The sequence below is a fragment of the Notolepis coatsorum genome, assembly GCF_963971535.1.
Source record: "Notolepis coatsorum genome assembly, chromosome: 3".
NCBI lineage: Eukaryota > Metazoa > Chordata > Actinopteri > Aulopiformes > Paralepididae > Notolepis > Notolepis coatsorum.
This window is the reverse complement of record NC_140167.1, coordinates 20,666,458-20,678,378: the sequence shown is the minus strand read 5'-3', so window position 1 is coordinate 20,678,378 and position 11,921 is coordinate 20,666,458. Positions and strand designations below refer to the sequence as shown.

Genomic DNA, 11,921 nt, shown 5'->3' with positions numbered 1-11,921 from the left:
ACGGTGGGGAGGAGACTGTATTAGAAAATGTTCGTTTTCTTGTGTCGGACAGAACTGTCAAACTTCAGACAATATCCTGGGACAGCTGTGCTTAGCTAAACAATGCACGGCGTATCACATCATGGTTAGCACGATGATAATAATAATACACTTTAGTTGTATAGCACATTTCATACAAGAATTGCAGCTCAAAGTGCAAAAAAAAGACAGACAGAAAATGAGCAAAATAGACAAAGTCAAGGTAAGACATGAATGAATGAATGAATGAAAACTTTATTAACAGATTGCAGAATGGGTACAGTGCAGTACAGCTCAATACATACAATTGTTAAGGGGATGCAGACCAGAGAAAGACTTTCGTCTTGTTTCCACCAGGGTCCCCCATTTCCAATTCATCGTAACATATATGACATACATGACATACAGATAGACAGTACTGCTACATCTATACATTTATGACATACCAGATTTGCAATTACAGTACTGTATTTGTGATACAAAAAGAGTCCAGAAAGAACAGAGTATATACATTAGGCGTAGAAACTGTACATTGGATTGGGTAGGTGGGGGTGGGACTGTACATTGGAGGTGGTTGGGGGGGGGGGGGGGGGGGGTAGGAGTGGGGGGGGGGGGGGGGGGGGGTTGGGTAGGAGTGGGGGGGGGGGGGTTGGGTAGGAGGGGTGGGTGGGGGACACTGTACAACTGTACAAACAACACTGTACATTGGATTATTGACAAGACCATACTTGGTAATTTACTGTACATTGGCGGGGGTTGTGCTCGGACATTTACAGGGGCCAGTTTCGAGTTGCAGTCTCCCTTAGGTGTTTTTTGAGAGAGTTTTTGAAAGTGGGTAGTGATTCACATTCCTTTACAGCTTTGGGTAGGGCGTTCCACATTGATGTGGCATAATTGCGAAACGTGTTTAGACCCTTGTTTGAGCCGAATCTGGGTTTAACATGATTTGTGGAGCTCCCTCTGGTGTTGTGATCGTGGTATTCACTGACCTTTGGGAAGTATTTAGTCATGTACATGGGTACCTTGGTCGTGTAGTGTATCTTGTAGACCAGGCCCATTGCAAGTTGCTGTACTCTGTCGTCTACTCTAAGCCATCCTAGGTTGTCAAAGTGGGCAGGGGTGAGGTGGGTTCTAGGAGTAAGGTCAAGCAGTAGTCTGACCAGTTTGTTTTGAGATGTTTGTAATTTTGTTTTTAGCGCCTTTGAGGTGCTTTGGTACCATGAGGTGCAAGCATAGTCGTAGTACCCTTGAATGAGTGCTCCTGCTAGAGTCTTCAGGGTATTCTTGTTTACCAGTGAGGAGATCCGGTACAAGAAACGAGTTTGTTGGTTGACTTTTTTTATTACATTGGATGCCATTTTGTCACAGGAAAGATTTGCCTCTAGGATGGAACCCAGGTAGGTAATATCTTCTTTCCTTGTGACAATATTGTCACCCACTGTAACTGAGAAGCCGTCGGTCTTGCTGAGTTTGTTATTTGAACCGAAGAGAATGGACTCTGTTTTGCCCATGTGTAATGATAGTTTGTTATCAGCGAGCCATATGCAGATTTTGCTTAGTTCTGAGCTGAGGGTTTTTTCAACCTGTAATTTGTTCTTGTCAGAGACCAGCAGGGCTGAGTCGTCCGCAAACAGGAACAAGTTGCAGTCACAAGCTGACGACATGTCATTTGCATAAATTAGGAACAGTAGCGGACCTAGTATGCTTCCTTGTGGAACACCACAGTTTACTGTGAGGGGGGGGGATAGGGTACCGTTTACCTCCACCATCTGCTCTCTCCCCTCCAGGTAGGATTGCATCCAGCTCACTGATAGACTATCAAAACCAATTGCTTTTAGCTTGTCAATCAGAATGGTGTGATTGACAGTGTCGAAGGCCTTTTGTAGGTCCAGCATGACCATGCCGCAGTATTTGCCCGCGTCCACCTCTTGTTTGATGTGGTCGTTTAAATAGAGAAGGCATGTGTCAGTGGAGTGGGATGTTCTGAAGCCAGATTGGAATTCGTAGATTAGATTTTTTTCCGCAAGGTATTTTTCGACCTGTTCGTATACAATTTTTTCCATGACTTTCGAGATGGAGGTAAGGATAGAAACAGGGCGGTAGTTGCCTGGGTCTAATTTACTGCCTTTTTTGTGCAGAGGGGTCACTCTCGCAATTTTGAAGTCCTTGGGGACGTGTCCCTGTTTTATAGAGAGGTTTATTATGTGTGTGATGACTGGGGTGATGGCGGCTGCTGAGTCTCTGAGGAATTTGGAGGGGATGTTGTCATGGCCAGTGGCCTTGTTAGGTTGGAGGGCGCTCAGTTTTTTGAGTACCTCATCTGTTGTTACCATTTCCAGTTTGAAGTCGTCTTTGTGGACCCCTAGGTTTTTGTAGTAAGCTACTATGTGTTCTACCCCATAATGCCCTGAGTGGGAGGGTAGTTTGTTTACCAGTGTTGTGGCTATGTTTGTGAAGAAACTATTTAAGTAATTGGCTACATCCAGCTTTTCTGTGATGAGCGTGTTGTCCGTCTTTATGTTTATGTTTGAGAATCTGGTTTTAAGTTTTTTACTGCAGCCTAGTTGGTTATTGAGTAATTTCCAAAGTTCACGCGGTTTGTTTTTGTTTTCCTCGGTTTTGTCATTGATGAATTTTTTCTTTGCTGTTTTGAACACCAAATCACAGTTCTTCACATTAGGATCCAACAGGCACCCCTGTTTACGTCACATAATATAGAGTAGACCATTTTAAAATAATAGAAGAGTAGCAAAATAGTTCAGTGCAATAAAACGGTAGGCTACAATATAATAGACACAGTAAAATTATGCATTGATTGATTGATTGACATTTTTATTAACAGATTGCAGAATGGGTATAATACAGTACGGCTCAATAGACTGATTGATTGATTGAAAACTTTATTAACAGATTGCAGAATGGGTACAATACAGTACAGCTTTCGTCTTGTTTACATCAGGACAGGGTCCCCCATTTTCAATTAATCATAAATGCATCAAAAACTACAATAGTGTAGTTCTGAATTACTGTTTAAATCCGACAATCATTCTTCCTGTTTGGCACGATATCTATCGAAGTACCATTGAGGAAAATCGCCAGGTAAAATTGTTGAGCAGCATTCAATTCCGGTTAATTTCAGCCTAGAGACCCTGATTCGGAACATTTTAGTATTCTCGTCAATTTGACCTGGAACGGCGACAGCCCCTCCTCTACTCCGTTTTACAAAAACACTGAGTAATTTCAGTGCATCATAAATATCCGGCAACTTTAGGGGACATGGAAGTTGTGTCTGCTATACGCAGTTACCGCGGTTGGATTGTGTTGCAGATGGGGAGGTGTCAGTGCGGCCAACTCGAGCGCCTCGACAAAACAGTCGTAGTCCACCAGATTTTGGTCGGAATCGATTGTTATGATACCAAAAAACAGAAAAAATTATTATATATTAAAAAATAAATAAATACCGGAATTGTCCTACAATATGACATTCCACAATATCATCTTTCAGAGCCCGGATAGCTCAGTCGGTAGAGCATCAGACTTTTAATCTGAGGGTCCAGGGTTCAAGTCCCTGTTCGGGCGTCGATGTTTTGTGAAGTAACGACGCACTGTATCCACTTAGAAGCTAGAATCCTCCATTCTGAGTGACGTCGGCTATGGAATTCTGTCTGTACTATATCATAATCTAACAACCAAAATATTCTCAGTTGGTATTCCTGAGATATCCCTCATGAAATGGGCAAATGGGACTAGTCAGTAGGCCTGTCCCTGGCTTTGGGTGTCCTTTACACAAAAAAAGGCTGGGAAACGGTCATTGGAAAGGAATCCCAACCTGAGCTGGCCGACGTGTGATAATGGTCAATGTAGGCCTAACTCACTGTACTAGAAAAGAAAAGTAAATCCAGTGATGTTGAAGTCTTTTAATAGCTTAAAGACACAGGAAAACGAATGTTGCACAACATGTATAGACCTTACAAAACCTCTGATAATTTTGAGAGTAACATTTACATGTTTGCATTATCGTTCCATATTCATTTCCATATCCCTGTGTTATGCATATTGAAGAACATTTTCACTCAACAGCATTTTGCACTTCAGACGAATGAATGTTTGAGTCCTGTCTAATTTGTAATAACCCTCTGAAACCCACATAGACTCATTTTGGTTTGTTTTTTAGGGGGAGATGGTCAATAGTAGATGCCACATAGAAGTGTATACATCATCCGAAAGCTGGGAACCTGAGGATTAAAGGAGATGCAGCTCAGCAGCACTGTGTCAAGTTATTCTATTCCTAAATCTGTAATAAACATTAAAAGCCCCAAAAAACATTATGATGGAAGCGAGTGATGGCCGTTCCCATGCTCAGTTATGTCTCATAAGTTGTTGCAGCAAATGTTTGTGTTGATACCATTTGTTACACAGATTTGGTGCAAAATGTCTTTGACCACTCGAGAATTGATAACAATAAACAGGGTAAAATATCCCTCCAATATACCACATTAAGACACCAAGGCCTTGCGGAAAGCCATGTGCTATGATTTGCTATTATTATTATTGCTATTGACATTTGGAGATTTCTGTACGAATTTTATTTATTTTGCATGACATGGTTGGTACCAATGGATATGGGTGTCTAGTGTCATGTGATACCAGTATCATCACTCTAGCTTTAAAACCAAGTCCACCACAGCTTCTGAAAGACAGACCCCCACAGGATTTTGAGGGTTAACACCAAGCTACAATTTCAAATAATCATCTGATGTGCAAAGTGAGATGTGTGTCATTCATTCTGTCCCAAGATGTGTGTCTTTCATTCTAGTCCCAAGATGTGTCTTTCATTCTAGTCCCAAGATGTGTCTTTCATTCTAGTCCCAAGATGTGTGTCTTTTATTCTAGTCCCAAGATGTGTCTTTCATTCTAGTCCCAAGATGTGTCCAAGATGTGTCCAAGATGTGTCTTTCATTCTAGTCCCAAGATGTGTCTTTCATTCTAGTCCCGAGATGTGTCCAAGATGTGTCTTTCATTCTAGTCCCAAGATGTGTCTTTCATTCTAGTCCCGAGATGTGTCCAAGATGTGTCTTTCATTCTAGTCCCAAGATGTGTCCAAGATGTGTCTTTCATTCTAGTCCCGAGATGTGTCCAAGATGTGTCTTTCATTCTAGTCCCAAGATGTGTCTTTCATTCTAGTCCCGAGATGTGTCTTTCATTCTAGTCCTAGAATTCTAGAATGAAGTTTATACTCATGACATTATACTCACAGCTCTTGAAGGAGCTGGGTCATTCTTAGTGTAGCTGCACCTTTTGAAGTAGCTGGGTCATTCTTAGTGTAGCTGCACCTCTTGAAGGAGCTGGGTCATTCTTAGTGTAGCTGCACCTCTTGAAGGAGCTGGGTCATTCTTAGTGTAGCTGCACTTCTTGAAGTAGCTGGGTCATTCTTAGTGTAGCTGCACCTTTTGAAGTAGCTGGGTCATTCTTAGTGTAGCTACACCTCTTGAAGGAGCTGGGTCATTCTTAGTGTAGCTGCACCTCTTGAAGGAGCTGGGTCATTCTTAGTGTAGCTGCACCTCTTGAAGGAGCTGGGTCATTCTTAGTGTAGCTGCACCTCTTGAAGGAGCTGGGTCATTCTTAGTGTAGCTACACCTCTTGAAGGAGCTGGGTCATTCTTAGTGTAGCTGCACCTCTTGAAGGAGCTGGGTCATTCTTAGTGTAGCTGCACCTCTTGAAGGAGCTGGGTCATTCTTAGTGTAGCTGCACCTCTTGAAGGAGCTGGGTCATTCTTAGTGTAGCTGCACCATTGACAATGAAAGTGTCAATGATGCCATATATACATAGTTTCAACCTTTTGTACCTCACATGACTCCATCCACAGCCACCCTAAGAAAGGTGGACATATGGTCAGAGAGAGACCTGAGTCCTTCTTATATACAGGTTATCACCAAAAAAGAATACTGTGTGTGTGTGTGTGTCTGTCTGTCTGTCTGTGTGTGTGTGTGTGTGTGTGTGTGTGTGTGTGTGTGTGTGTGTGTGTGTGTGTGTGTGTTCTTGTTGGGGTCAATTCATTTTCAATTCAATCAATTCTTCAAAATGTAAACTAAAATGACAGTCATTTTGCTCATGATAAAGGATTCATTCTGAATAATCTTCTCATTAGGATGGAAAGGTAAACCTTCTCAAGACAAAAGTTGTTCAAACTTTTAATTCACTCAGTACATGTTGTGTGACGGGAGCGTCACAGGGCCAGTCACGTGGTGCACGGCTGGTAGCTGTGCCCCCGCTTGTCCTGCCGGGGCCGGTGACATCATCGGCGGCCATACCGGATAGCCAATAGGAGGCAGCTGGGGCGCCGCGGGGGTGGGACCATAGTGGTGATGGTGATGGACGGCACTTCCCTTTGGTTTGACCTCTGACCTCATTACGATGGGGTTACCGTGGTAACCATCCTGGGAATAAAAGAAAGGGGATATTTAGGGCGTTGACTTGAGTGAATGTTGAAAAGTGGTGAAAGAGGTGTGATTGTGCATAAATACATGCATGTTTGTGTGTGTGACAGTGTTGTAGTCGAGTCACAAAATTGCGAGTCGAGTCTCGAGTCCCCAGTGTTCGAGTCCGAGTCACCAAAGAAGAGCCAGAGTCGAGTCGAGGGACCATTACCCTAGTCCGAGTCCAAGTCCAAGTCATCAAGGTTGAGTCCACTCCACTCTGGCAGTCAAAGAGCTGACATACAAATAAAAAAAGGTCTACATTAAACATAAAAGACACAGCGGTCACCATTTCAAAGGGAGTTTATTTACTTTGTGAGGTCTATTACAAAAAAGAGTCAGAGTCTGAATGCAGTCAATGCTCGAGTCCAAGTCCGAGTCATCAGTGCTCAAGTCCAAGTCGAGTCACAAGTCCTGAAAATCAGTCCAGGACTTGAGTACTACAACACTGGTGTGTGATACATATTATGTCATTTGAAATGCCAAGATTTGTTTGTGCATCTATTATTGTTTGTGTTCAAGAAATTCTGTGTGTGTGCGTGTGTGCGTGCGTGCGTGCATGATGCGTGCGTGTGTGTGAGACACTGACACGTCCAGGGGGTGCAGTGTGTGTGGCAGAGTGACATGGTCCTCCAGGGGGGGACAGGCTCATGGGAGGAACAGCCTTCAGCATCATGTTGTGCATAACGATCTGGTGCATCTGGGCGTTCTGCATCAGCATCAGCTCCACCATGTCTGACACACCGGGACGAGAGGGTTACTATGACGATCACTGATTACCTGTTTAGGATATGAATCACTAACACAATCCACTAGAACACAAGTACAGTGGGCCTCGTCTATCAAGTAAAATATGCAAAACATTTTAGAAACATTTGGCATGCATGTTATGTGACTTAAGTGAATCGTGGCATAGTATTTTATCAACGTTAATCCTGAAGAGGCACAATTACTTGCAGTTACTTTTGAGTTTCTTTGTCCCAGAAAATCCACAGAATATGTTTATTCCAATTTACAGAATGTAATTGCAACAGTCTTACTGTCATCAGCTGCAACCATTACAACTATTATTTCAATTTATGTCACTAATTTCACAATCAGAACTTAAATTTCCCTTAACATAATGTTTTTAAATGGCTGCTTTTTTATATAGCGCTTTACAATTTGTTACTCACATTTTACCCATTCACTCACACATTCACACACCGACGGCGGAGGCAACCATGCAAGGTGCCAACCTGCTCATCGGGAGCAATTATGGGTTAAGTGTCTTGCTCAAGGACACATCGACATGCTGCCCGGGAGGAGCGGGAATCGAACCAGGAACCTCCGGATTGCCAGACTACTGGTCTACCTCCTGAGCCACTGTCACCCCACATTTTTAAGTAATCCAAAATGTAATCACATACCACTACTGTTTTTTCACAATATTTGTAACCTGATTACTGTGTTTTATATAGTAACTCTTTTTTACAGTTACCATTTTTGGGGTAGTAATCAAATTATTGTAATCCCATAATCCATTTCTCATTAATCCTCTACAGTCTACACACATAGAAAAAGAAAAAGTCACGAAAGAGCCATTTAAATCTGAAGTCATGGTAGTATACCTTCCTTGATGCTGCCTGAGCGTGGTGCAGGGTAGGGCTGAGGGTGCGGGATCTGGGTGATGAGTGGCTGTTGGGGCAGCTGTTGTATGATGGTAGGGTGCTGTTGGGGCAGCTGTTGTATGATGGTAGGGTGCTGTTGGGGCAGCTGTTGTATGATGGTAGGGTGCGGCTGGGGCAGCTGTTGTATGATGGTAGGGTGCTGTTGGGGCAGCTGTTGGATGATGGTAGGGTGCGGCTGGGGCAGCTGTTGTATGATGGTAGGGTGCTGTTGGGGCAGCTGTTGTATGATGGTAGGGTGCAGCTGGGGCAGCTGTTGTATGATGGTAGGGTGCGGCTGGGGCAGCTGTTGTATGATGGTAGGGTGCGGCTGGGGCAGCTGTTGTATGATGGTAGGGTGCGGCTGGGGCAGCTGTTGTATGATGGTAGGGTGCGGCTGGGGCAGCTGCAGGGAGACAGAGGGAGCAGGAGCATCGCTGCTGTCAGAGTCGGCCCTACAGGCATCAGGTGGCCCTGGATCAGATCCTCCAACCCCAACCACCAAGTCACATAACATATTATCCACCTTATATTCATATATATTCATCACACATACACATACACATACAGTACACACATACAGTACACATACACATACAGTACACATACACATACAGTACACATACACATACACATACAATACACATACAGTACACACATACAGTACACATACACATACAGTACACATACACATACAGTACACATACACATACACATACAATACACATACAGTACACACATACAGTACACATACACATACAGTACACATACACATACAGTACACATACACATACAGGACACATACACATACAGTACACATACACAGACACATACAGTACAGGACACATACAGTACACATACAATACAGTACACATACATAGACACATACACATACAGTACACATACAGTACACATACAATACACATACACAGATACATACACATACACAGATACATACACATACAGTACACATACAGTACACATACACATACAGTACACATACATAGACACAGTACACAGACATACACAGACACATACAGTACACATACACATACAGTACACATACACATATATACACAGACACATACACATACAGTTCACATACACATACACACATCACAAATGCACGTGCACACACACACATCACACATTTACACAAGTGCGCACACACAGACACACACCTCACACATGTGCACAACTGCACATGCACACACACACACACACTGCAAAATAAAAGATAGCTTGAAGAACATTGTGTGCCCCCTGCCTTGCGGTTGAGGCCCTCATGGACGTCATACTGTTTATGCCAGGGGCCGGTTCTGGGTGGCGTGTGTTTTGTTTGTGTAACAAGTAAGTATGAAGGAAAAAGAGAAAGGAAAAAGGAACAGGGAGAGGAGGAGGACGTTCACAAAGTCCTCAGGAGAACGAAGGAAAAAGGTTTTCATCAGGACGAGAACAAAGGAAATGATGCTGGGGTTGAGAGGGAGAGATGGAGCGACCGCCGGCACGGCTCACAGTCTGCTGGATGATGCGCGGGGGCTGTGGCGGAGCGGGCGGAGGAGGAAGGAGGGTGGGGGCCGGGGCCGGGTGGTAGATATGGACGGGGTGCGGAGGGGGGGCCGTGAGGAAATCTGACTGATGTCGTCTGTGACGTGTCCCTCCCCAGGTATGAGGTCCACTGAGGTCCTCCAACATGTGCTGCTCCTGCACAGAGGAGATCACACACAAACACAAACTTGAAATAATAATAATACATTTAAAAGGGGGAGCTCCAGTAGCTCACCGCGTACCTCAAACGCTATTTCGGCGTCGGGGACAACCGTGCGCGTCACGGATCTGGGGTAGCGAGTTTGACTCCCGGACAAGCCGTACTTTCTCAGAGTGTCTTTCCCCCCATCTATACCCCCATTCAACCTGTTTCTGTCGGTCATACTTGACCAGAAAAAGCGATAAACGCGAAAAGAACCAGCTGACTGGTCAAAGTTTTAAAAAAAAGAAAATAATACATTTAAAAAAGAGCAATTTAATTAAATTAATTAAAATCATGCTTGAATGGGCACATATTCCAATTGAAATTAGTGAAATGATGCAATTAATAATACAAGAATCCTGGGGCCTGGTATGCCTAGTATGACACACACACACACACACACACACACACACACATCACAGGGGTTTTATATTATATTATATCAGTAGTTTATCTATCACGTTTCTCTATGAGACATGCATATATTCCTCACTATAATTGAGTACCTCAGACAAAAAAAACGTATAAATCCGTTGCAAGTTTTCAGAGGAACAATGTTTTCAAATGTTATTGTCTAAAGATGGTAAGAGTGTTGTGTTCACTGTTAAATTCTTTTGAGGTTGAGTAGTTTATGTAAGGGATAATGTATAGCCTATACTCGGTCATTGTCGCAAAATAATTGACCGACACAGAGTTTAGAATACCGAGGCGCCTCGCCGAGGTGTTCTAAACGTCAGTGAAGGTCAATTATTTTGCAACAATGACCGAGTATAGGCTATACATTATCCCGCTTATTACATAGCTAACTTACTAACAATATACCTAATTCATTTTACACCATCGACAAGACGAGATCAAATGCAGACGCAGTTCTGTTCTGTCGCTCCGTGCTGTCATCGCCGGCAGCTTCGCCGGCAGCCGGCAGGTGTGTCTGATTGGCTGCACTGATGCAGTGTGTGTCAGTGGGCTTGATTGCTACAGCTGCGAACAGCGGTCATTATTGCTCGGTAGAGGTCCGTTATCGAGTAATAACGGACCTCTGACGAGCGCTATTGACCAATCACAATCAAGCATTTCGGCGAATGTTAAAACTGTGTGATATATATCCCATTCACACTCCCAAGTGATTTAGATTAACTTCACAACTGCAAATACATGGGCTGTCCAAAACATTTCAAAATGGACTTGGTTACACTGGGTTAAAACAGCAACGTTCTATTTTCGAATGATAACGTTTGCATGTCCAAGTTAAAAAGAAACACAGTTTTGGCAGGAAAACGCGTTTTCCTATAGTGGCAACGCTCAAAAGGTGTTTTCGTTTTGGAAACTCGCCGAAACTCGCCGACAATGGTGCCATGTAATTTGCACAAGCCGGATACGGAGCCGTTCTGCCCAATGCCCATGCGCAGAAGAGACCCGCACGGTTATTTCCAGTGTTTACAGCAGAGCTGTCCCAAGTAGCTGCGGCTACCAACGTGTTGTCAAGTTATTGTTATAAGGAACCCAGTACTCCAAACTACAACAGTCTGCATTCCCTTAATAATTGTTTGTATTGAGCCGTATTGTATTGTACCCATTCTGCAATCTTATAAAGTTTTCATCTATTTCTACTAGCGTTAACGTTACTACGTTAATAGCCTCAATGCTAACTATATACATGGAGAATGCCATTCACATTAGCATGTAGCTAACAACATCGGAGATCTTTTTGTGAGACTAAACTATCTGCTCTTGGTGGTAAATTGTGTTGATGTTGGTTTTGTTTCATCAACAAATGAGAGGCAGAACACAGTGAATGTATCTGTTTTGTTTATTGCACTTTTATTGCACTTTCTTTGCTGAAAAATAAATGCTACGTTGGCTAAATGGCTCACTCGAGGTATTTAAAGATGGTGGATTGTTGTTTTTTAGCAGGAAGTGTGGTGGCATGTTCAACCTTTCTGATTGGTTGAAAATGGCCTTCATGTTTGAACTACATCGCCACCTACTGCTTTGACATTGTACTACATGTATATACATCACTGTGCTCAG

The 11,921-nt window shown here is 43.3% G+C and overlaps 1 protein-coding gene across 1 annotated transcript in view; it reads right to left on the bottom strand.

Moving 5' to 3' along the window:
* Positions 1–6,218: 6,218 nt before the first annotated feature.
* cUnh21orf58 (chromosome Un C21orf58 homolog) overlaps positions 6,219–11,921 on the bottom strand; it is a gene marked incomplete at its 3' end in the record, with an annotated part of 7,603 nt that continues 1,900 nt past the window's right edge. The window contains exons 5-8 of the mRNA XM_084311111.1: positions 9,656–9,844; positions 8,105–8,546; positions 7,084–7,229; positions 6,219–6,455 (exon numbers count right to left, since the gene is read on the bottom strand). Of these exons, the coding sequence (XP_084167237.1) occupies positions 6,219–6,455; positions 7,084–7,229; positions 8,105–8,546; positions 9,656–9,844 (1,014 nt within the window). The remainder of the gene's footprint in view (positions 6,456–7,083; positions 7,230–8,104; positions 8,547–9,655; positions 9,845–11,921) is intronic.